Source organism: Branchiostoma floridae, chromosome 19 (genome assembly GCF_000003815.2).
Source record: "Branchiostoma floridae strain S238N-H82 chromosome 19, Bfl_VNyyK, whole genome shotgun sequence".
Taxonomy (NCBI): Eukaryota; Metazoa; Chordata; class Leptocardii; order Amphioxiformes; family Branchiostomatidae; genus Branchiostoma; species Branchiostoma floridae.
In genome coordinates, this window is record NC_049997.1 from 16301136 (window position 1) to 16328331 (window position 27196).

Here is a 27196-nt window from a genome sequence, read left to right on the forward strand (position 1 = left end):
CATTCAGTATACTGAATACTCAGGTCTTGGTATGTTCATTCATCATCATCAGACTTTCTTACAATATGCCATTATATGATGTTGAATTGTGTAAAATACACATTCTGTTCAATAAACAAGAATGATCTGCAAACACTCCTGAGTTACTTTTTTTTACAGACTCCAGTTACTGTTAAATACATACGACATACTTCACAAGTATATAAAAACACTTCATATATCACTCACTCACTCACTATCCATGGTTAGATTATACTGCTGCTGGGTTCCCTGACGCAGGGGTAGGCAGCAGTCGGCCAGTCTTCACACTCCGCTTCCATTTGGCTCTGTCCAGTGGGTCGACCCCTGTCAGACCGCACTCCTTCAAGTCCCTGCTGACACAGTCCCTCCAGGTTTTCCTAGGTCTACCACGACCTCTGTTGCCAGATACTTTCAGTTTGGTGATCTTATTGATGCAGTCACTAGATCTTTCAACGTGCCCAAACCATCTAAGACGGCGGGACTGCAGCACTGAGATGATGTCCAGAATACCAAGTTTATCAAGTAAGCTAGATGAAGGGGTCTCATCCCGGGGTTTGACGCCACAAATCCATCTGATCATGGCACGGTCATTGCGGCGCAACCGCTGTAGATCCGAGGTGGTAGGTGCCCAGGTTTCACTCCCATGAAGCATGGCCGCACGTACACAGCAGTCAAACACCTTGCCACGGGTTTTGAAGGGTAGGTGCCTGGAAGTAAGGATGGGCAGGAGCTTCTTGAATTTACCCCAGGCAACGCAGGATCTGGTGGTGACTGCAAGCTCACATCCGCCACCAGCACAGAGCATGTCCCCAAGGTAACAGAAGCTGGCTTCCACGTCCAAGACCACTTCATCCACAGTGACTTGTGTTGTAGGGCGGCCATCCAGTGGCCTAGCTTCCCCTCGACACCGCGGACATGTGTAGTTTCGCACAGCTAGCAGACTCCCTCTTATGCCACAGCATCTCTTGTGGACCCAGAAGTTACAAACTGTACACTGGATGGAGTTAGCACCCACCCCGGAACGGCATACAGCACACGGGAAAGATCCAGTTTCCTTCAGTTTGTTCAGTCCTTGACCCGAAATCATGATCTTTGTCTTCCCCATGTTAACCCGCAGGCCTTTGCGTTCCATGCCCGACTTCCATGCCTTCAGTCTAGCGATGCATTCTTCCAGTGTACTAAAATACCTTTAATGATTCATTTTAAACAATTCATGCACACTGTAAGCATTGAATTCTTTGTAAAGCCTTTATTTTGGTTCCCAGTAGGAAAGAAGTCATACCTTAATACTTCCATGTCTTGGTTCACTTTTTCTCTGCACATATATACTGGTGTACACTATGTATAACCAAGGCCTGTATGTCACCACAATATAATTTGACATATATACAAGCGACTTACTTACTTTCAAGCGGTTTAGTTAGAAAACTTGTATTTCTAGCTCCTAAAATCACAGAAGAAAAATAAGAGACATAATATTGTTTTCTATCTTTAAAGGGGCATTCCACTCCACACGGGAGTGTTATTTTCCTAGATATTCATTTTAGGAAGTGATAACTGCATACTACTTCACATTATACGATAAAGTACCCAGTTGCTCCACATGCCTCAAAAGCATTCAGTCTTCTACTAAACTCCCCAAGTACCCTCTAATTGAATTAATCCTATGGCTGAATACAATGCAGAACTTTAAGGTAAGGTTACCAAACTAATTTCAGGTTCGCTAAGAAATTTCGTCTTGTTCTTGTATTCTTTGCTATCTTATGAACAATTTGCCTTCTCGGTGTGCTCAGCGTACCTCATTTATTCCGAAAATATGTATGATAAACAAAGTGTCTATGCGTATAGGGAATGCATGGGTAGGGTCTGCATTGGTTTCGTGAGTGTCATTATTGTTTTATAAAACACACATCACGTAATTCATCCCAAGGTGAATTCCACAAAATTCGGCTGATTATGTATTCATTGACACATTATTTATTGGAAAACAAGACTCCCTTCTGGAGTGGAATGCCCCTTTAACATACATCTATACGCTGTTGTTTTTTTAGGTGAAGAAGTAGAGGAAATTGTTACAGTCTTATTACCTTTATTTTCAAAAGAAAACATGGAATGCACTTGAGAATACCATTGATATCACTGATTTGAAGAACTAAATGTTTTTCTTGTCATAAGAGACTCTCATTCATCCCCAGTAATGGCCCCTTGACACAATATTGGACCATGTTCAGTTTACTTTTGTAGTCCTCCTGCAGAATTTGAGGCTATGTTCAGTATATCACATTAACATCCTGGTAGTCCAATTTCTACAGGCACTAAATTGTTACAACTCGGCTAGCCACATGTGTATGACTCTGTCCCCACCGACAGCACAGACAGGCAGCCTCGCGTGCCACGATAGACCGCCCTGGACCATCATACTACTGGAAACTGGTGTCTACAAAAGAAAAGGAAAAATCAAACATGCACAAAATGTTTACAGAAGAGAACAAAATACCTAGAATTCGATTCTAATAAGAACAAGCTTTCTAAAATGACTTGTGACCCCTGAGCCAACTCTGGATTTACATCAAAAGCGATTTCGTCCACCCATCCAACATCCAGCCTGTATCAAAAACTATGGCTGGGTTTCGAGTTGACACAGAGTACAGTTTGTTGGAGTCTGATTCAAAAAGAGATCTGTGGCAGCGGTGTGATGACTGCAGTATTGCCTCATTTTAAGTCAGATATTCAAAACTTATGGCATGAAGAGTAAGTAAGCGCCAAGTGTCTTCACATGAGCATTGCATAACTTACCGAGAGTCTGCTTAGAGTCAACTACATGCATTTATGCCAAAGAAACCTCGAGCATGGTCTCGAAGTTGCTCAATTCGAGTCTGGCAGAAGGGTACTTTAAATTTTTGTTCACACAGGCTTAACTGGTTGGACTTGGAGTGTAATCCTAAATGCTTGTGTAAACTAGGCCCATGAAACATGCTCAGTTTTGAAATTGCATTAATTTGCAATTTTTAAATTTGATTGACAGTTGTCTCACCTGATGATGCCCCTTGTGGAACACCTTTACTTGGTTGCCGGGACGACCACAGGTGGCAAACAGCTTTTCACTCACCCGACACCATCTGCGTGAAAACAATGAAGTCAGAGGACAAAACTTTGATAAAATTAGACCATTATCATTCTTAAAAAAAGGGAAACTGATCTCCGACATGCTCGCTGTTGCTCAAATGAACATTACATATCACAGAATTTGTATACATGTATATATATAGAATATAACACTATTCCGTATCAACAGTATTATGCCAGTAGGATCACCTAAAGGATGAAGGGTTTTAAAATATAACATATAAATAAGATATAACACGGTGTATCCGAGCCAACCCGAGGCTCGGATACACTGTTATATCTTGTTTAGTGTAAGGTGGTAAAGAATTTCCACTATTTTCACAAAGGTGAAAAACACATTTGATGACAGGCCAACATTTGTATGGTCTGAAGTTTTAATTCTTAACAGAATGACCCATGTTTGTGTTTTTTCCTACTTTTTCCCCATAGGATTACATGTTTTACTTGTTAGTACTGCAAAAGTGTTATCTCCTCCATATATAATGATGAACTTCAAGTGATAAGGCACTACAATAATTCTGCCATGGCCACACCTGAAGTTCTTGGCGCCCTCTGGATGGACCTGTCGCCTGTCCTCTGGACGACTGGAGCGCGTCACGTCCCACATGAACCAATCAGAGCCTGCTACAGCCCCGACTGTCAGCGGGTCCGTCCTGCACCAATCAGCTGAGGTCAGAGGGGCGTGGCCACAATCCAGCGACATGATTGGCTGGCAGGTGATGATATCATAGAACCGGATGATGCCTGTTTTTTCAGCTACCATCAACTATAGTATGGTTATAAACAAAACAACAAAGAGTTACAACCAACCTTATAGTTATATACAAGGAAATAAGACTGATTGTCAAACTGTACTATCGCCATGTAATATAAGGGGACTCGTACGTTGTATGGGTAAAAAAACTTTTTTTTAAAGAATGCATCCAGGCCTCATTTGGACAAACTGATCTAAAAATGCTAAGAAATTGGACGCACTAGACACCCTGAAGAAACCCTTACACTGGGGAGCAGATCCTCTGACAAGAATGAAATTATCATTGACAAGGGATGCTACTAGGTCACTTTTGGTCACAGTGACCTCTCTGACAGTTATCATGCTCCTAATGATACCTAGGAATGCACCATGGAACTGGAAGGTGGATGTCTCTGGACCCTCCTATAATACTCGCTGCGCGGAGACTATCATTGAGTCTCAAGTTGCTAAGAAATTTGGACCCCTATAAGAAAAACGTAGCTACAAATGTACATACATTGTACCTACCTGTAACACATAGACGGGGGTAGGAAAGCAGAAGACTTAACAAAAATATCCGCAGCGGTTTTGAATTTGAGTCTGCACTGAAGCGGTCCCTGCAAACCATGCAAACAAAAAAAACACTGCAAACTTAAACATATTTACAGTACCTTCGCGGGATCATCTGGGTGCCAGCGTACGGACACCCCCGGGCCCTTTAGCGGCATGACAGCCTTCTGTGTCCCGTCCAGGTCCCAGACACGACAGGTGTGGTCGTCGCTCACGCTTGCCACCTGATCCCCATTGGTTGGCTCAAACACGACATCATTAACGTAATCTGTGTGACCCTCCAAAACCTGCAAACAAATACAATGAATTATCAAAACAATGTTTTACTTTGTGGTAACAGGTAATAAAGGTAAAAGGTAGTTAGGTTTTGGGGAAAACCCTGTCAAGTCTGAAAAGATGGTCTGCATGGGGGTTTTGCATGCCATTGTGTCACACTGCAGGTGGTTGTTGTTTCTGTGCATAAGATAAAAACAATGATGCTGTATAGCTTACAATGTGTACCCCCATGCAGACCCTCTTTTCAGACTAGACAGAGTCTTCCACTGTCCGGACTAGACAGAGTTTTCCGAAAACCCAAAGGTAGTCCCATAGCCTCAAAGAGGCTGTAGGGGCAACCTTCGCAACACAGGGAACAACGGACATTAAACCAGAGGGAGAGAGAAAGATGGAGAGAGAGGGGGAGTGGGTTGTTATCCACTGTGCCTAAGGCACGGTATTGGGAGCCAGAGCCCATCCCTCTCCTTCCACCGCCTTTTACCTTCGATCCCAACTGAAGTCAGGTACCCATTTTTGCATCTATTGGACTCAAGGAAAGTTGTGCAAAGTGCCTTTCTCAAGGACACAATGTCTTAGGAATCAAACGTGAGACCTCTGGCTCTCGAGTTCACTTGTTTCTTAGATGTGCAAGTACTTTCAATTAGTTTCGTAGAATTTTCATTGTCATATGTTGTATCTTATGTTATAGGCCCGTAGTGCAGAAAACCTAGGTATTAAGTGTCAGTTAAAATCATAGAGTAACTGATGCATATTTCTACCTGTACAGAGTCTTTTTCCTTCAAATCTGACGAGAAGATCCGAATCTTTCTGTCTGAACCAGCCGTGCAGAATCTGTGGGGACAAATACAGAGCTTTATTATTCAGTCTTCTACAGGACATAACGTTACATAACAGTAAAATGTTACTGAACCAAAGCAAAGTGCAATCTTAAAATAATACACTAGTCAAGGTCAAACCCAATCAGGCTCTGTGTGAAATCTTTGATAGTGAAACTAAAATGTAAAAAGCAAAGGTAAAACTGAAAATCAATAAATTCTATTTCATTGAGACCTGACAACTCTTGGAAGAGTGTTGACGTTGGTTTGCGGACTCCAAGCGATGGCGTCGACTCTCGTACCGTGGTGGAAGTCACGCAGGTGTTCGTACTCAAGATCCCCCAACTCCTTGTCTTCTTCCTTCGGCATACAAGGTATCAAATGAACAATATATCATGAAGTAGAGTATATACATTGCAGGGTTTGATATACCCAGTTCCCCAGTTGCACCACAACACGAGATTTCGTTTAGCGCAATTAAGTTTCAAATTCCAGGCATATTTCCAGGCCTACCGCTGCATATGTAAACTCACTTTATGGGCCCTGTGAGAATTTGGTTACATTCCGCCAACTGTGCCCCACTGTGGACAGAACGGTGCACACACCAGTTCTTCCGCGACCGGGGTCCGCGGTAGTGCGCGACCAAAAAGTGACGAAAGGCTTCCGAGGGTCCATGTTTGAGTTGATATTTCTCATTATTTCCTGCGAAATGACATTAAACGGTTACATGGCTGAAAAGCGTAGGGAATGGTGTGTTTTGGGTGCAAATTGTGTTTTGGTCCGCGCGTGGCTTCCGCGATATCCCTACGCCTGAATGTAAACAGGCCCGTGACCTAGATTGACCTCTGAAGCGCTGTGTGAAGCCAAGTTGTAATGCCGCGCGCCGTGGATGATTAAAAAAACTGTAGTACTAGAATTTTCTTTATAATTGGCTGGATTACTCTTTAGGTTTTCTTCTTTCTGACAGTATCAGTCGTCTTTGCCGGAAAAATCGTCTTCATGTTTTTCTTTCAATGCCAAAATGCCCGATTTTTGGCATTACTTTTTACATGAAAATAATGTGTTGTCCCTCTAATTTTTTAAAATTAAAGAAGTTGAAGGATCGAAACTCAGTTGATCTTGTAGGTAAAGGAATATCCTTTCACCATATATACAGTTATTTTGCTTCAGGATAATTCCCTGGTAGAGCTGGTCGCTAGATTTTAGGGTATGCCGCCTCCAATGGCACCCCCAAATAAACTGGTGTGTGCCCCCAGAAACGAACTAGGCCTAGGAAAAAAAATGTTGTGTTTCCTGTTTCAGTCCTGAAAAAATCAGGGTCGGTAGGTAGGGATTATCTTTTTTTTTTTCTCGTATCTTTTTTTAGGCTGGCCAAAATTCTAGTGATACATATTACAATACAGTTGTACAAAGTAAACTGAAATGCATGATGACACTTGTCTTTCAATGTCAACTCTAATTTTGTGCATTTATCCTTCATTAGATTGGACAAACAGTGTTTTACTTCAATAGGAAGCAGGCTAAATAAAAATTCTAACTGGAAGCTATGTGACTCCACTGCCCACCCCAAAAAAAGTCTAGGGTCGGCAGGTTTTTTTAGGGTAGGTAGGGAAACAGGAAACACAACATTTTTTTCCTTTAATAGGCCCTAGCATGTCTTGGACCTGTCTCAGCTTATCACCAAATGGTACACTTGTGCAGTTTTCACCAGTATCTTTTTGAGAAATCTACTGACAATTTGACATAAGTCACCACTGCGTACCATTTTGTGAATTTAATCTATGTTGTCATAAATTACATAATACTATCATATGCTGCTGCGTATGAGCATTCTCACCAGAGTCTGCCTGTGTGCTGTGTGCAACAAGGGTCAAAATCAACGTTACATCGGACAGAAGGGGGTCAAACAAAATAGGTTTGGACCGGGAGTCTGGGTCAAAAATCTAAAATTTGAGACGCAATTTGCCTAGGATAGGAATATAAGGCCCTATTGGCTATTCATTCATTCCATCTAAAACGACACTCATATATAACAGAAATGGCAACTATATGTTTGACTTGTACCTAAATGATAATAATTCACATAACTAGTTCTCTTGTCAAATTTGCCTGTTATTAAGTCAATGCTGACGTTCATAACATGTTGTATTTAAAGTGGGGAGGGGGGCGCTCACCGGAAACACACACTTCGCCACAGAAACGCGGTTGTTTCCTCCGTAAGCCACGAGTTGTGACGACTGTTCGAACGGACAGAACTCCACTACATGCACGTAACCCTGGACCTCAAACGAGTACGTGCTGTTCACTTCCTGGTCTGCCATTTCGTCCAACTGGCACGATTAAAAATTCAGACAGTGCAAAAATTTGTTTTCCCGCGGTCATTTCCTATATCAGAATGCACCATTATATCTAAGGGGTGGTATTTTTCCGATTTAACTCGTTATGACAAGAAATTGGTTTTTTTTTTAAACATTTTCTGAATTGTTGCTATTTTAATTTTCAAATATGCTGATACTTGTCTTTGTAAGTAGTATTTATCTGTGTTTTGTGCTTTATTTTGTTATTTAAATGTTATAGTAATTTTAACCTCCTGTTTGTTTGAGTGGTACAGACTGAAATGATGTTTCGTACGGTACAGAAGCGCCGCCTGGCAGGTTTAAACAAAACCTCATAAGCGATCACAAGATTTCATTGCTGATGACCACATCGCGACAGTACAACAGCGCTATCTTGCAAGTTTGACTCAAACTTGTTGACTCAAACTTCATAACGTTTTTTTTTTTCTTTTTGAAATTCAGAATTCATCCATCGCGAGATTCTGGTGCAAATTAAATTGATCATTTGTTAACGTTGTACTGTATTTGTCCTCCCAGTTTGCCTCAACACTCTGCTCTCAAATCAGTCTAGTCCGCAAATCAAAGACACAACACTAAAACGCCTTGCTATACAATTACTATACTACGATCTCTTATACAACAACAAGGACATTTTCCAACTTGTGCTTGCATACAATTGGTACAGTCAATAAGCTTGAATGGTGTTTAGCAAGGAGGTTGAAAAAGTTCTTTTCAACCTTCTTGCGTTTAGCAAACAGTACAAATGTACTAGTGTGCAAACAATAAAGACCTTTTGAACTCTACAAAGACCAAAGTTCAACTTCGTGCCTCACAGTACCAAAGTTCTCCTACCCATACCACCATGACAGTGTATGGTTCTGCCAGAGAGAGCAAAATCTATATCTTGGTAACAACTGTTTTTCTCTATGCTGGTGGTACTTTGTCTCAGAAGGTTCAAGTCCATTTCCACGGGGCCACGGTCCTGTCCTGGAAAGTGGCGGGAAAGGACGTTCTGTTCCAGAGTCGGGAGGCCATATACGACAACCAGGCTCCCATAAGAGCAGGTATACAGTTTTATTACTCAGTAACGGTTTTACAACGATGTTTCCCTCATAAATCTGATTATGACCTGTATCCCTGTGTGACTTCTGTTTGGAGTGCGATATGTGTAACGCAAAGTTTGTCCTGCAAGTGAGCACAAAACCCCCCATCTCACAATTTGAGCATGTTGTAAGAGAGATGGAAATGGGTAGCATTGAAGACCTAGTACCTTGCTCCCTATTTCTGCCCTTGTGCATGACCATGGTTGTTCACCCTGTTGTGTCTGGTGGCACATAAAGTGCAGGGTAGCAAGTTTCCTTGCTGTTTCAGTAACAGGAAGGGGTATTTAGGGCATCTCCTCGAACACCAGGACCACAATTTTACGTCTATCGTTTTTTTTTTTACTGGAGTGGATAATATTATATAGCTGTCAATTAAAGACGTCCCGATATCCCAAACCAACATCTGTTTAACATCTGCAAGACATTGGGAGAATTACACATTTACACAATCACAAGACAAACACCGTTTTGTAAATGTGGAAACTTTCTGTGATTGATGTTTTCATGTTTTGTGTTCTACCCTCACCAGGGATACCGATTGCTTTCCCCCACTTTGGTCAGTGGGAGGCCGGCCCGACTCACGGCTTCGCTAGAACGTCACGGTGGAAGTTAGAGGAGGGTCCCCAAAAGGTACTGATACTTTGTGTTTGTTGCTGTCTACGATTTTAGAGACCCATTGTTGCATATTTTCCAAGCCGTCGTAGGATAGCAGTGGCCTGGATTTCTTACTGCTGCCCCCCTTCACCTCCGAGTGTCACAAAACACGTCGGGCTATCCTTCCAAAATAAAATCCATGTTGGTGTCCCTCCCAATCCCGCGAACCATTAAATTATCAGTTCGTAAACCATTTTATTGAACGGAATTACTTGAAGGGTGACAGCCATAAGAAATCCCAGTCGCCCCCCCCACACACACACACACGAAACCTCTGCTTGGAGAATATATTTTGCATGCTTAGCTGGCGACTGTTCACGAATGGTCAGTTCAGCACCAAGATACCTTTATTAGCATGTATCATAAGCCTGAGTTCCATCCGGGTGGTGGTTTGCTCCTATGTTCGCTCTTCTGCTACTGGGACAGCAGAAAGGCGACTGTATATAGTGTATGATAAATGTCAGAGCGAGAAGCGACTGTATATAGCGTATACTGAACGCCGGAGCGAACTACTTTCCGGATGGTACCTAGGCTAATGCATCACATGATTTCTATCAAACTTAATGTTTATACTTCCCTAGGATTCCAATGGGAACGCTACAGTTGTCTACAGCCTGGTAGATACAGAGGAGACCAGACGGCTGTGGAACCACAAGTTCAAGTTGACCTACACCTTGGTGTTCGGAGATACGGCGTTTAAAACCACTCTTAATGTAGGTTCACTTCATCTTTTTTTAACCTTTCAATGACATAGCTATTGGCCTGCATGGCCGTGGTGTTTTTGACATAGGAATATAATCCTTCAGCAGCGATTCGTGTAGGAAAAGGTATAGATAGTCCAAGTTCTATGGCAATGGGTTGCTATAGGCACTGTATCTAGGATACGGTATTGTTATTTGAAAACCTTCCCTGTCCTTCCACTGCCTTTTACCTCCCCAGTCAAAACCTCGTACCTATCTACCTTTACATCTGGGTGGAGTGAGGAACGTCGAGTTAAGGGCCTTTCCCAAGCGCACAAGAGCAGTAGCATTACAAGATTCGAACCCAGGACCTGTGGGTTCTGGGACAAACACCCTGTATTTATCACCACATGACTCCAAAACGGCGTTTTTAATTGCACCTCAAACCACCGTGGCGACATCACGAATATGTAGTTGACAGGTCTTTTGCTTCATTTCGGGAGTCAAACTGTCTTCTCAGGTCACCGTCTTGAGCTTGACAGTGTAATTGAATATCCACATTGGATATCTTTTTTTATTGACTTGTTGGATTTACACACTTTGAAAACTGTACCTGAGTTTACCGATACTCACTCCTAGCAGGCAAATATATAATCTAACTCATATTGCAATTGAAACCAACTCATGTTACTGAGTTATCCGATACTGTACAACTTTCCTCGTGGTCTTGACGTATGTAACACCTAGTTTGTCAGAGAATATGTTACACCTGTTTGTACTATTATCAGACCCAGACGAGGTCAACAAGTTCGTAGCTGATTGTGTATGTAATAAAGTGTGTTTCAACTTGCGTGAGAAGTTACTGTTTTTAGACATTGCAGCAAAAGATGGAAAGTGTTAATGACCTGGAGGTCACGGATACCTGTCACATGTACATGAACTTGAAGACTTGCGACAGGAGTGAACAAGGAAGCCAGTATTTCCCTAGTACACAGCATGTATATCATATGGATGACATCCTCTTCAGACTTTAACTTTAATGAGGGAGGACAAAAAAAAACAGGTTGGATAAAAAAACACAGGATGGCTAGAATGAAACGCTATGAACGTTGTAACAAGAATTGGAGTGCAACAAAACATGGTAGCACAGCTTAGAAGTCTTTTATTTCTGTATTTAAGAGGTGAACAAAGGGACAATCGCCAGTGTGGTAGACTGGTACATCAATGGCTACCACATCGGGGGCACTCTTACTAACGTTACTGAACTAATTTCACTTCTACAACTACGGTCATGGGTACATGTACCTCACTAGTGTCACTAGTACAGTCAAGGCTACAACGCGATATTTATCCCATTTTGATACTTTCTTTTCACGTCGGACCATTTTTGGAAGGGATTTTTGTTTCAAAATCATACAAGCGCGCTCAATTTACTTGCTGTGACCGCATGTTTAGTCTGGAGTAGGCCATCAAAGATCTTTTATAGTATGGGAATTATATTATTGTCTATTAGAAGACAAAATTGGGGGAAATCTGAAATCCTTGCTCTTTTAGATTTGTTGCATTTGTCAACAAATGACACGAACCCTTTTGAGTTTTCCCAAAGGTTGGGGTCAGTCTACTGACTTAGTGATTAAACAAAGGAGGTTTTATATTTTGATAAAAACCTCCTTGATTTGACAAGCAGCAAGTTGGTCACGTTTCTCCCTCCAAAGATCTTCAAAACATCCGCCAGAAATGATAAATGGAAAGTGTCAAGATCTTATTTCAGATCACCAAATGGTTGTCTGGATTTCATATAATTGTCTCGTCGCACCGCATTTTGTTAGAAGGGAGACCAGAGATATCTGAGAGAGGGGAGAGAGAGAGGGGGGGGGGGGGGAGAGAAAGAGACAGGGAGACACAGAGAGAGAGAGAAAGAGGGAGACAGAGAGAGAGGGATAGAGAGACAGAGGGAGACAGAGAGAAAGAGGGGGACATAAAGAAGGAGACGGAGAAAAACAGGCGACATGGAGAGAAAGAGGGAGACAAAGAGAAAGACTGGAGACAGAGAGAAAGAGGGAGACAGGGAGACAGAGAAACACAAATAGAGAGAGGGAAGGAGAGAGAGACAGACACAGAGGGAGAGATTCAAAGACGAGACAGGCAGAGAGACACAGAGAGAGAGAGAGAGCAAGAGAAAGACAGAGTCGGGTCCCGGTGACTTGCCATTGTAGAACGACTATGTACGGTCTCCGTCAGATCTAGAGTGCAATGAGTTTTCTAGAGGATGCTAGAGATTTTCCCACGCCTTACCACGGCAAGCCCTCAGAAGTACACAACATGTCCCCTTGACCTACCGTGACTTCTCGGGAAGACAGAAAAATGCTACACCTAGCCCTGGCCTATCATTTATCTACCGCGCCGTCAGTTTTGCCGGGTACAGTGCAAAGGTTAATCTACAACAGTGACGCGTGTAACGTGATTCAAGGTAAGGCCACAGCAAGAAAATTTTCTGGATGACATCCTATGCAGAATGCAAAAATATTGCGATAGCGGGAAAAAACAAAATGGGTAAATAAAGGCGGCTAAATTTTCAAAATAGATTATATTAACTTCGTAACAAGATTTGAAGTGACAAAACGTTTCATCACAACTAACAGGCATTCATTCCTGTATGAAACAAGTGAACTAGTGTACTAAAAGTGATACCAGTGTGGTACACTGGTACGCTGGCAACTACATTCATGGCTTCCATATTGGTTGGACTTTAACAACTATCCAACAAGTTTCACTTCTGCAACAATAGTCATGACTACCTCCCTAGTGTCACATAGAACTACAAGTATAATATAAGTATTAGGCTACAACACAACATGTTTGCCTATTTCAATCTGTCTGATCATCCCCGAAGAGGAAAGAAACTTTTTTTCCTGAAATCAGGCGAACAATGAGCGCGCTGATGTCAGACATAAATTTACTTGCTTAGGCCTAACTTGAGGTGACAACGTCCTAAAAACGGATTATCCAACAATTAGTACCCGAAGTCTATACATACCACCCATGGCCTATCCTTACAATGTAGATGACCCCAGTGGAAGACACGGGCCCACGGCATTCCTAGTGCATTCTCGACTCAAAGGCATTCTCGACTCGACTAACGCGTACAGCATGGTCAACGGAAAATTGTGTTTCAATCCGGACAAAGAGTAGATCGGGAAAGATCCATTTCTATTGACCAATGACTGTTTGAATTTTATATCGTGTTGGACCAAATTTGGTTGGAGGCGGACGCGAAATTTTAGGAAATAAAAGCCGCGAGAAACTCTTAGCTAAGACGGCAGTTTTAGGCCTGAGCACCGCACACCGTCTCATCTGGAAAGAACACCTCGCCTTGAGCGTTCACTGAAACTTGGAATTTCGCTCGAAGAGATCCAAGACTTTGCGGGACTTTGCGAGACTTTAAATTTGTGGGGCTTCTCTCCAGTAGTCTTCTTCGGTCCGGGCCGGTCGGTGTCTTAAACCTTTCCCCGAGCTATCTGCACCGCGTTTGTCAGTCTATGAACTCGAGTTGAGAATGCTGTAAAGAAACTTCATCGTTCGGAAATCTCGGTCCCCGTGCCTTCACTCGGAATCATCACAGTAGTTGGCGGCTCTGGTGGAGACCCTGTCCGAAAGCTGTAGTGAGGGCAGCCGGGAGGAGAGACAGTATTCGACAACCTTACATACAGTAGGTTGGCGGTTTTACAGACTCTGAGGAATTGTAACCTGCCGTTACCATATCATCGGCAGCTTGCCACTATATCTACGGTGGTGGGAGTGCACCCGCCCGCCCAGTTCATTCGCAGACGCCGGGGAATTTTTTACGTGGTTGGTTTACATCACTCCCATTTTGAACTCTCACCGCGTGACTACTACTGATCGAAACTCCTACCGGGTGCGAACGATTACGCCGGCGGGAGAGAGCTTCATCTACACCGAAGAAAGCCTGGTCAAGCTGCGATAGACTGTGGATACATGGACACATTGACATGGATACCAGAAAAGACAGCAAAACCTGTTACAAATTATTGGTGACATGCACCCAGACATGTTCCAATGCTCATTGTCAGAGGGAGTTTTCGTCTTGTGGAAGGCCTGACCATCTTGTTCAGGTGAGACTTAAATTTTCAAAAATACATTTTTAATAGATAACTGCAAAGGATGATGAAATAGACTAAAACGCTCATTTAGTTTTTTTTAATAAGAATACACGGTATTGACATTATTCTAAAACTGTGTAGAGAAATTAAGTTGACTTACGGTGTTTTCAAATTGCAATGCAACTGTATTTTTAAAGTACTGCAGTTTGAAACCACCACTCGTCGACTTGGTATCCATGAATACCAATCTTGAATATCCCTATCTTTAAAAACAACGGATATAGGCTACCTTACAAATAAAGATGAACTAGGAACAGACCTAGGGAATAATATTATTGACTGTCTACGCCACATTTACAAGCCGAGCCCGGCTGGGCAGTTTTCAAGAACAAAAAATATGATATAAAAGACACCAAATAGCAATCACACGACACGTTAAGAAAATAGTCGTGGGCATCTTTTTTGTATATTTTTACGTACACATTTCTATTTTTAGTTTCTACAAACAGCCCGGCCGGGCCCGGGTTTAAAAATGTGGCGTTAGCCGTACATGTGCAAATTTCCCCCGTATTTTTATCTTCAAGGGCCGTGCAGCGGATTTGCGGACCACTAGTGCCGGGACTGCCGGCACTGTTGCCCGAGAGAGACTGGGACTTGCTCCCCTGACAGTTACAGCAAATTGTCCGTACTGTGGGTACCGGACAGAAGTTACTGACCTTTACAAGGGTCATGTAGAGCAGGTAAGAATCTAATAGCATATCTTTAACACCATACATAACAAAGACCAAATATTTACGTCGATGAATGTGAGACATCCTTGTAATGCCTACGTCACATTTCCTACACGGGGCCCAGCCGGGCTGTTTGCGGAAAAATGAGGAAAGTTTATGCCAATAAATATGCACTTGTAAGGCATGCTGTTGAATTATTTTTGATCCATTTTTTGGTCTTTGCTGTCGTACTTTTCGTTCCCCAAAACTTCCCGGCCAGGCCTCTGTGGAAATTTGACGCTAGCCTTGTAAAGCTAAGGGCACAACCCGCCGTACGTGCAATTTGCCCATACGTTTTTTTGGGAGGCCACGTCCACCACGTATTTCTGAAAACGTTCAGGCAGTACAGGGCAGGCGCGTCGCCCGCACTGGCACGTACGGGGGGCGAATCCTCAGCCCGATGGCACGCAAGCTTTTGCCACTGGATATGATAGTAGAAACGGTCAGACGTTTGAGATAGAATCGACTATTTTTGTCGGTCAGATCTGTTGTAGACTTTTTTTTATATACCTTTACCCAAATTTGTCTTCTTTGCATATCAATTCACAGTTCGGGTATAAAACGTGATCGTCAACAAATCTGCTCAGAGTCACTGACAAAAGGTAGTAAATGTTATTTGAAACGTACGACTGTTTCCAAAATCATATCCAGTTCCTAAGTACGTGGATGAAGGTTGCACACCCAGATGCCATGGCGCCAAAAAGCAACAAACCTCAATCAACTTTGATACGATTTAGGAAAAGGTCAGACGTTTCAGATAGTATCTGCTACTTTTCGTACGTTCTATTTTGCAGACCAAACATTTTGCTCGTGTCTGAAGCTGTTTTCCTCCACTTCACACTCATGCATGGTGGCTTGGGGTGAATAGTGGCGAGTTCTTATTCAACATTCAAATGTTGTGACAAAGAAACTTTATGAGTAAAAGTACAAGATCACTCTTTGGCCCAACTGAAAAGATTCAACATATCTGTCTTAAGTTAAGGTGCGTTCACACCTGCGTATATATGAGGCGCGTATGGGAGTATTTACCTCCACCAGGCCCCACAGGTCGTTGGAAAAATAATAGAAATTGGACAACTGTAAACAGGTAACATGTCAGACGAGTTAGCTTGGTCGCTAACCATACGTCTCGGTCAGCTAACTCATCTGGCATGTTATGTATCTATATTTGTCCAATTTTTACTATTTTCCACGCGACCTGTGGAGCCTGGTAGAGACTAAGAGCTTCATACGCACCTCAAGCGGACTTGAATATATACGCATGTGTGACCCCACGTTTACACCATGGACTACACTGGTATTCAATTTTCAAAAGCACTGCCATTTCCGAAACAAATACAGTTGAACTTTTCGATTTTTATTACAGGCAGGCGGCCATGAAACCGAGAAAGGCGGGCCAATCCGCGAGGAAAGTGCACAACTTTAAAACATCTACTCTTCCCATAAGAACGTCTGTTGCTCTGTTTAGTGTAGACTAGACTTTCTGTGCATTGTACATTCATAAACGCCCTCTAGCGAAGGTTTTTTCAAAGTGCACTAAGTAAACCGTAGTTTAGCCTTTTAACAATAGATCAGAGACACGTACAGTTTCCTAGCAACCATGTTACCTCAGATTTCCACCGAACGTTTCACGTAGGGTAGTCTTGCACCTGTTAACACAAGCTAGGAAATTAGTATTGACAGACGCCGTATGGTACATTTCACTGTCAAATTACTAATATTGGGAGTAAGGTAATGGCATATGGGTCAGGAAGACTGTAATATAGGACAGTTTCAGTAACTCATGGGAGGACTATTGGTTCTTGTCCCTAGTCCACGACCTCATTTATGCTTTTCTACAGTTAAAGTATGTGGCCAATATTGTTGACCATCGGAATTCCAAATCGACATGTTTGTAACTCAAATTCAGCCTTCAAGAAATGGCACGTACTAGGTACCGGTAGACAAAATTCAGCTGGCCCAGGTACAGTCCAGGTCCAGAGTATCAGGTCCAGGTCCGGACCTGAACCTTTACCTAATCATCTGTGAAAACTTGTGAATGAGCAATACTCAAAACCAGGGTGGGTACTGGTACAGAAAATTCAGGTGCAGGTACGGTTCAGGTCCAGAGGATCAGGTCTAGGAGCAGAACTGAATATCATATTTGTATTTAAGAAACTTAGGATATTAGGTGGTATTTAACCGAGCCAAGCCGAGGCGAGACTGGAACAACCCTCTCGTGCGTCAGTGAAAGACTGCCAGTCCGTACATGTATGTATGTAAGGATATGTAGCCTAGGGTATACTTTAACGTTAGTTCAACCATGTAATGAATCAAAAACCTCAATGCAACCATATACCTCAGCCTTCACCGAACACGTCACTTTGATAGGTAGTCTTGCACCTGCTAAGCAATTAGTGGCGACAGAAGCCACATGGTACACTTCAAGTTCACATTTATAATTTCTTTTTCTTGTAGTACTGGAAATAAGGTAATGACCTGTAGACAGGTAGACTGTAGTATCAGGCCGATCCAGTAACTCCTGGGAGGACGCTTGATTCTTGACATAAGTCACGCTCCTCTCTTCTTGTTTTTTTTTTTACAGTCAACGTATGAAGCCCATATCATTTAATATCGGAATTCCAAATTGATAGATTTCCAACTTCAGAATTTATCCGTTAGCAAAGGACACGAACTCTTTCAGGGTGACCTTCCTGCTCTGATCCTTGATCTCCAAAGTGTGAACCCAATAAGGGAGGAACTGTAGTTGTCACGTACTCCCCCTAATTTCTGCCAGTCAGATTCTCTTGATAATTTTCGAGGTGAAACTGTGGAACCGAACCACGTTATAGAGTGTTTTGATTCCGATCACCAATTAATTCTTGCATCCGTCTAAGTTACCAAATTTTGGAAGTTTTGGGGGAGTTATTGCCCGAACCAATGCGGGGGGGGGGGGGGCACGAGAACTCTCTATCCCGTACGTTACTGGAACAGGCAGTCCGTTTGTGAATCTGATGTCTGAAGGAGGATGGAATAAAGGAAGTCTCTGCTGAAACTGTCGAGCCCGAGCCTTCATTCCTGTGATCATAGCAGGTAGGCGGCCTTCAGGACTCTGTCCGGGGGGTCGTCGTGAGGAAACTGGCAGCCCAGCACACCTGTCGGCAACCTTACATGTTTGAAGTGAAGACTGCAGACTAACCGTGCCTTGTACACTCAAAATCTCCCTCTAGCGGAAAAGTTTCAAAGTGCAGCTGTAGTGGCGCAGTCTATATGTATAACATTCGTTTGCCCTTTCAACAGTAGGTCATCAGAGACATGTGCAGTTTCCTAGCAACCATGTTACCTCAGATTTCCACTGAACGTTTCACTTAGGGTAGTCTTGAACCTGTTAACACAAGCTAGGAAATTAGTATTGACAGACCAGACGCCGTATGGTACATTTCACTGTCAAATTACTATTTCCATTTTAGTATTGTGAGTAAGGTTATGACCCATGGGTCACGAAGACTGTGATATGAGGCAGATCCAGTAACTCCTTGGAGAACTCTTGCTTCTTGTCATGACTATAGTCCACGCCATCACTTATTGCTTATTTAAAGATGAAGTATGAATATTAATGACCGATTCCAAATTGACATGTTTGTAACTTAAATGCAGCCGTCAAGAAAGGACATGATCTAGGGGTGGGTACCGGTACAAAAAATTCAGGTCCAGGTACGGTCCAGGTCCAGAGGATCAGGTCCAGGTCCGGACCTGAACCTGATTGTGTGTGAAAACTTACGAGCGGGCTATACTCAAAACAGTGGTCCATTTCGCTACAAAGGAATCTGTCTTAATGGAATATCAGACTTGTACTGGTGCTAAATTCATATATCTATATGTAAACAACGCTATATATGCGAACACCGTGAGTGGAGAATTCGAAGAACTGGAATAAAATGTATGATAATTCTTGACAATGTTTCTCGGGTTTCTCAATTCTTTGGTACTACAATAGTATCGTGTTTATTTGATGTTGTATTTAAGTTCATCCAACAGACAGATCGTTTTAGCTGAACCTTATTTGATTATTTCTAAGTTTGTCTATCAGCCACATGTCACTCTGTTATTTGATTCCTTGTTTATTTTCATGTAGTTATGTCTTGTGTTCAATAGACAGGTTGTTTTAGTTGACTTATAACCTTGTTTGATTACTTCTAAGTTTGTATGCCAGCTACACGTCACTTTGTTATTTGATTTCTTGTTGTTTTATTTCACGTCGTTATCATTACCTCTTGACTTTGTTATTTAGCGTTTTGTAGCCATGTATGTGTGTCCTTATTTTGTTTATGTAAATGAGGAGAAGACCTCGATAAGCAGGGTCTGCTTTCCGTCTCTCTTTAAAGAAATGTGAATAAAAAAATAATAATAAAAAAATAGTATCGTGGGTTCGTGTGGCGTAACGGCAGAATGTTCTTATCAGAACCAAGTGGTCCCGGGTTCCGATTCCATCATGTCATCGACCTTGTGCCCTTGAAAACGGCGCTTTGCTGGACCCGTTCTAAACTCCACCCAGGTGTAAAGATGGGTAAATGAGTTTGGTTGGTAAGGTAAAGTTGTGGAAGAAGAGGGATGGGCTCTGCCTTCTGATATTATTCGTGCCTCAGACATAGTGGATAACAACCTATGAGCCCCTACGGCCTAAAACAAAGGGACGACCTGTTCTTTGTATGTGGCACTGTTAAAATTAAAGTGCAACTTGAGTGTCAGTGCCGCATTGTTATCTCCAAGCAGATCCTACAATGGCATAGGATAGTATCAAACTGGCCAAGGAGTGTAGTCAGCCAAGAGGTGCCCATTTGCCATGTATCGAAACACACTCCTAGGCCGGCTTCACTCCTGCTAGCTTTTAATACTATCTTATGCTACCGTAGGATCTACTTGGAGATTACCACATTGCACTTTTCTGTCTTGAATCAAATAAAAAGAAAAGGCAATCCTATAATCCAACACATAGAGATTTGCAGACTACAATATCTTTCAAAGATTCTATCACGAATGGCATTGTGTTTTATCAAGGTGAAAAATACGGGTGACACCACCTTCAATTTCACCACATTACTACACAACTACTTCCGGGTCGACGACATTAGTGCGGTGACTGTTTCCGGTATGCAGGGTTTGGAGTACATTGACAAGGTCAGAGTCATGACAATCTTGTTTTGACATTTTCTGAGTTCTAATCCTAATTCTAAGTCCTAATTGTCCAAGAAAATTTAGTTTTCGGCAGCGTTCATGTACGTTCATTCTGTAAACACATGAATAACTCACGAATTAATTGACATGATATCTGGTATGCTGGTAGGTCTTTATACTAGACCTTGAGATAATTACATTTTGGCCCAACTAGCGGCTTTTTATCTGTACTGCATTGGAACCTCTGGTTTTGTTATCTCGAGTATTGGAAATGCTTTGGTCGAGATTTTTGTGTGCTAGATAGCTATCGATTGTGTATTATGCTTATTGTTTTTTGTCGTACACGTGTTGACTTTTGTTTGGTTGATGCAAGACTACTAGTATTTTATCTTAGGCGTAGCAAATAAATTAGTATGTCTAGTTTAGAGTGAAAGAGAATGTACGCATCACATGTATTCTAAACGTACACATTGAATAACAAAACGCCTATTAAATGTAGTTGCGCTCAAGAATAAACGTACATACGGAATGGAAGATGTTGACTTATGTGATGGTTTACTGCATTTTCCATCTAAAAATTCAGACGCGAAACTTCGAGAGGTTTACAGAGAGTCGTGAGCTGCTGACAGTAGGGGAGTTTGTGGATTCCATCTACATCAACACGCCGTCCAGTCACGTGATTACTGGTGGGTACATAATGCACATGATTGTTCAGCTCCAAGCAGAAGTGAGCGTAAAAAATCATAACGCTATCACTGTCAGAGAATCTCAGCGGTCGGAAATCGTTGCGTTATTTCACCCAACATCTGCTTAGAAAGCAGTGCTGGTACCCTTCTATGACTATGCTGCATAGTAGAGATGTACTTATAAAGGCAATATCATACAGTACAATGGTTAAAAATTGACTGCTTCGTATCCGTGGCACTTTAAAGTTGAAGGTTGATGTCAATTAAGCTGTGAACAACTGAGTTGGCACATACAAGCTCATTTGTTGACATATCCACGGAACTTGTATTTATGTCCGTTTGTTTATTTGTGAATTTGTTACATGGGTCATAAAATCTTCTTCAGCCCTGAAATATGTTGAAGGAGATGTAGACTCAGTCACGTTTTGGACCGCATCCTTCACGCTGCAGCAGCGCCACTTGTTCTACTTCGTACTGCAGCTAGGTGTCGCTGATGCACTGTGAATAATGCGGCCAAGTTCATATCCCCCTCATCACCGGTCTATCGTTAACTCAGCTGGGGAAAATATACTTTAGGCTATGTCTAAACCAGCGTCTCTGTGCCTGCCACCTTCTTCAAGTCGTTCGAAACTGTGACTGCTTCTACTTCGTACTGCAGCTAGATGTCGCTGCTACACTGTGAAGAATGTGGTCCTAAACGTGACTGAGTTCATATCACCCCTCATCGCTGGCCTATCGTAAAGCTAGCTAGTGAAAATGTACTTTAGGCTATGTCTAAGCCGACGTTTCTGTGACTGTCACATTCTTCAGATCCTTCCAAACTGTGACTGCTTTTACTTCGTACTGCAGCTAGATGTCGCTGCTACACTGTGAAGAATGTGGTCCTAATCGTGACTGAGTTAATCACCCCTCATCTCTGTTCTATCGTAAAGCTAGCTAGTGAAAATGTACTTTAGGCTATGTCTAAGCCGGCATTTCTGTGACTGTCTGTCACCTTCTTCAAGTCGTTCGAAACTGTGACTGCTTTTACCTCGCTCTGCAGCTAAGCGTCGCTGTGACACTGTGAAGAATGTGGTCCTAAACGCGACTGAGTTCATATCACCCCTCATCGCTGGCCTATCGTAAAGCTAGCTAGTGAAAGTATACTTTAGGCTATGTCTAAGCCGGCTTTTCTGTGACTGTCTATCATCTTCTTCAGATCGTTCGAAACTGACTGCTTTTACTTCGCCAGGTGTCGCTGCTACACTGTGAAGAATGCGATCCCAAACGTGACTGAGTTTATATCACCCCTCATCTCTGTTCTATCATAAAGCCAGCTGGAGAAAAACATATATGTTGTATGCAAGGAACTTTGTTTACGCTGCTTTCTTAACGTTTTAGGTATAAATGGCGGACGCACCCTACGAATGGACAAAGAAAACTTTCCAGACACGGTTGTTTGGAACCCCTGGGAGACCATGAGCCCAAACTTCCCGGACCTTGGGAACGACGAGTACCTCTCGTTCATCTGCGTGGAGGCAGGTCACGTGGTCAACCCCGTCACGCTGACTCCGGGAGAAGAGTTCACGGCTGTCCAATTACTGACGTTATAGGCGTTTCCACGTGACGTCATGGTCACCATCTTGGTTGGTTAAACCTGAAAGAGTCACCAGTCAACACCACAGACATGCACTCGTTACAGGTTTAAACTCATTTTTAAACTCTGACAGCTTCCGGTCGCCATCTTGTTTCCGGTCTATTTTTCCAAGGCCGCAGTACCGTCATTAATTACTCAGGTCAGCGCTTCAGTACCATAGAGTTGCTAAATAATGAAGGCACTGAACTCTCCCGTATTTGCTGATGAAAATATCTATTTCTTCTAGCAAAGTGTTAGTGCATATAAAAATTTAAACTTAACTTGAAACTTTTAGGTTTCATTATACAACATGGTGGACTAGCCCTACGTCATAGTCACGTGAGTGCGAACACCCTATAACCGCGCCACAGTTCGGAACAGTTGCGAACTGCAAATGCCAGCACTGTCCAATTCCACTTAAACTATGTGTTTTACGTCATGGGTACGTACGTTCGAGGCCAATGATAAGTACAGTCTAGGGCGAGTGTCTGCAATCAAAACTATGAATATGCTCAGAATGCGAACAGTTCAGTTTGCGGAGCCTATCCCCCACGTTTATCTTGTGGTTTATCCCCTGTGTGATATTGAACTTGGCTCGTGACACAGAGGACTAACCCATTACACCCCAGGTATCGGATTGCAAAATGATATGATTTGGGGGTCGTGATATAGCAATGAGAGGAAAATCCAAATAGTGAAATAGGAATAACTGTTATGACTATATGTATAACAAATCTGTATATCTAATACGTAATGTCTGTATGTCTTCGATATATTTTGCTGCCAATTATTTTTTCTTATTTTTTCATCAAGTCAAATAACGCTTCGTTTGTTGTATTACATTAAAATGACTTTAGATCTGTAACTGAATATTTCACGTGTACATGTTTTCTAGCGCTTTCAGTGGGTAATATATAATGGTAGGTTGTCTTAGAAGAAAGGTCAACATTCACTGGAGCACCGTTGTGTCAACGAAGCTGAGAAAAGCAAGGAAAACACCATTTACCACTCTAAATTGCTGTATTCATGTTCCGAATCCGTGTGGCGTCAAGCTAAGAGGCTTTTCAAGCACGCAGCTGTTGACGTCTGTTACTGATACACAATGTCTGGAAAAGTCCCAACAGCACCAAAATAGCACAGGGGAACGTTCAATAGAGAAATACTGAGTGTCTGCATGTTCTTTTATAAATACCTGTGGTAGCAGCGAGCTTTAACAGCTCGAACCTCGTAATCTCCAAACAGAATCCCGGTGGCATAAGATAAGATCAAAGCTGGCCAAGGAGTATTCCCGTCTAAAAAGTATACGTATAACGTTATACTCCTTGGCCAGCTTTGATACTATCTTATGTCACCGGGATTCTGCTTGGAGATTACGGGCCTGGTCAAATTCGTTGTCGGTAAAATTATTCGTGAAAAGTAATTTGTCGCTTTGATTCTAAATGTGCTTGACGCGTTATCCTGAATTCGTCGCCGGTAGTCGAACGCCACTTAATTGCACCAGAAACTGGAAATTTCAATAGTCTAAAGAGCTCTAAACGGACTGCCCGGTTGTGTCATGTCCGTAGACTAGTTTTGCAACCTCCTCGATGAATGGATCAATCCAAGGAGGTTAAATGAACCTCCTTGATCAATCCAATGAACCTCTCGTAAATCCTTCCCTCCATACAGACCCTTCAATGATGTCATGTTACAACATCCTTCCTTGGTGACAGCTTAGCCTGATGCTGTCTGTTGTTTTATCGGTCGGGTATTGACCAATCAGAGCACTGAGTTAATTATGCCACTGATGAGTGACGTCATCTGCCTAGAGGCATATTGTTTGTGGACCTGGTTTTCGGAAGGTTCTACTTTCCATCACAGGAGGCGCAAATTGAGAAATTTACTTGCCGTGAATATGGTGATGAAATTCTCATATATAGCTAAGGAATAAATGTATTTTGCTTCTTCTATTACCTTTTTCTAAATTATCCGAAAGGCCCAGATGTGAACCAAATATAAGATGATCTTTTTTAAAAGAAAAATACTAACGTTATCCTCCCTTCGAAAGCAAGTGTATTATCCTGGGTCATAGCAAAGTGAGGAAGGGAAATCCCCGACAACCACAGATTTGGATTGTGACATTGCAGCAACTTCTCTGCGCAATAGGGAATTTGTCCGAATAAAAACAGAAAGTAAGAAGTAAGGCGTGTATCCACGAGTTCTTCGAACAGAAGAGGAGGATTATATAAAGGTAAGTGTACGTTCTCCAAAAATTATAATTTGGGGAGGGGGGCGAAGTAGGATACGTTTTTTTCGTTGCCATCTTCAATTCTAAAAGGATGTGACACGTCTTGGAGGAAGTGAATTGATGAAAAAGTATACCGTGATGATTTTCTTTTGTAATTTGTGACCAATAATCCAAATCGTTGTAGAAGGATAAAGAATTTTCGCCCAATCTGGACATGGCAAATTTGGCTAACCCTAATTCCAATTAAAAAACTAGGCGGAAGTCTTGAACTGAAGTAGGCAATTTTCAATGATTTCAAATTTAGTATAGTTGGTGTCATTTCTAATCGTAACATCAGTCGTAACAGGGTCATATAAACATTGTTATATAACCATGAGTCACCAGAGTCCTATGTTCTGACATATGTGTTGTTTGCAAGAGGGTTTGATACCATGATGATACTGCCAGATACCCTGTTTAAAAAGCAAAATGCCCCCCAAAGCACACACACACACACCAAAACAGAGTCAGCAATGTCTTGAACACCTACAAACCTTAACTTAGGTGTTTCTACTGTTGCTGTGTTTACCCAAGTAGATTTCACATCGGTGAAGCATGCATGATGTTATGCAAGGACACATTATATCTTACATAACGTCCTTGGTTATAAATACATCATATCTAGTCAAAAAAACATGTTTTCTACAAAGTGTCATTTTAAAAATACAAATCTCCCCAAATGGTTACAATATGGTGCTACCAAACAGTCTAGTAGTATGCCACTGTGACACATTGACTGTGAAATAGTCTAATGTATATGCCACAGTTTCACTACGTCACAGGTTCATATTTTGCAGGTATTTTGGAAGAGAAGTAGGATTAGGATTTCACAATGTACATTTCACAATCACATGCACTCATTCTGATTAAAACCAAGTCTTTTGTTACGTGAACCATGTAGATTTTGTTTGTTGAGATTGTTTGAATTGGGTTGAAATTCAACCCAGCCGCACACCCCATTTTTCCCTGAAGGGCCCTTTACAGTCAAAACATTCTCGTGAAAGCAACAGCCTTGAGTTTCAAGGATACAAAAAAATGCAGCTAATATCAATGTCTGCTTACCTGACAAGTTTCACACAATTGGGCAAAGCAATGTATTGACAAGGACTGTGTACCAGTACCTAGAACATTTTCTTGTGCAAGAACAGATACAGGTACAGGACTTGCAACATATTTTCTACTTTCTAATGTTGTCAGGTCTGTTTCTTAGACTTGTCTGACTTGCTTATTGGGATGGAAAATGAAAAAGAAAAATCTGACTTGAAAATTTTTTTCTGAGCTGTGTTGTTATTGTTAACTTAAACTTAAAGGTCCATCGATGAAGGTTAGACATCCAGGTAACAAGATACGCCAAAAAGCAGTTACTCAGGCAACTGGATATGGTTTTGGAAACAGTCAGACGTTTCAGATAGCATCCACTATTTTTTGGTCATTAAATAACAGACTGAGAATGACAGATTAACAACGAAAATTAACAACATGGCCTTTCAAACAGTGAGTGGAATGAAAGAAAATTACTAGTAAAGCTGAAGACAGGTCTGCAGTATTGTCTTTATTTAGATTGTTCAGGCACAGGTACACTAGACACTGAGGTCTCAACCTATACCAGTACAATTTTACAGGTAAAGGTGTACTAGTACAGGTACACAGCCCTAGCCATGACACCTGGTTCACAATACTACATCGTCTGTCGCATGCTGAATTTGATAACACCAGTATACAATGAAACACTTGAATACAAACTGTGGCCCCCTTAGGCAATCAAAATCCCCAACTGTTGCGGGACTTTTCTTAAGGTCACACATGTTATAAACTTGACCAACAGCTGTTAGGTTTTCCACATTACAGTGTTTAGAACATACAGTGCAGCTAGACAATATATACATGAAAGGACATTTCTATGGTGTTGTATTGGTTTATTGATCATTAATCACATTTTGCTTGAAGTGAAGCATTAGGTGAAAAATGCCACATAATACAGGTAAAGCTACTAGTACCAACATTAAAGCAGCTACAACAGTAATTGTAATACTAGCATTATATGTAAGCACACCTCTATTATATTATCTATATAATCATTGGCATCATGACATGTATGATATTGATATTGATATTTTGTATACTAGCACATCTTAAAATTGTATACTAGTATCATGTTGGGTCCCTCCTATTCTCAAATGCTGCCTAGCTATACTATATGTACCATTTATTGCTGTTTTGCAAGCTGAATATGATAGAAATAGATAATTGGAATTAAAAAAAAATATGTG

General features: G+C 41.9%; 2 protein-coding genes across 2 annotated transcripts; one reads left to right on the plus strand and one right to left on the minus strand.

Annotated features, from left to right (window-relative positions):
* Positions 1–2101: 2101 nt before the first annotated feature.
* LOC118407240 (nucleoporin Nup37-like) lies at positions 2102–7926 on the minus strand. The gene is made up of 7 exons (XM_035807699.1): positions 7716–7926; positions 5777–5901; positions 5485–5557; positions 4552–4737; positions 3681–3913; positions 3056–3140; positions 2102–2458 (listed from the first exon to the last, which is right to left on the minus strand). Exons 1-7 carry the CDS (start codon positions 7860–7862, stop codon positions 2345–2347), a joined length of 963 nt encoding a protein of 320 aa, XP_035663592.1. The 5' UTR covers positions 7863–7926; the 3' UTR covers positions 2102–2344.
* An 813-nt stretch (positions 7927–8739) lies between these two features.
* On the plus strand, positions 8740–23339 carry LOC118406532 (putative glucose-6-phosphate 1-epimerase). Its single transcript, XM_035806594.1, has 7 exons — positions 8740–8941; positions 9510–9610; positions 10216–10347; positions 15020–15175; positions 20183–20362; positions 20943–21045; positions 22426–23339. Exons 1-7 carry the CDS (start codon positions 8740–8742, stop codon positions 22635–22637), a joined length of 1086 nt encoding a protein of 361 aa, XP_035662487.1. The 3' UTR covers positions 22638–23339.
* Positions 23340–27196: the final 3857 nt, after the last annotated feature.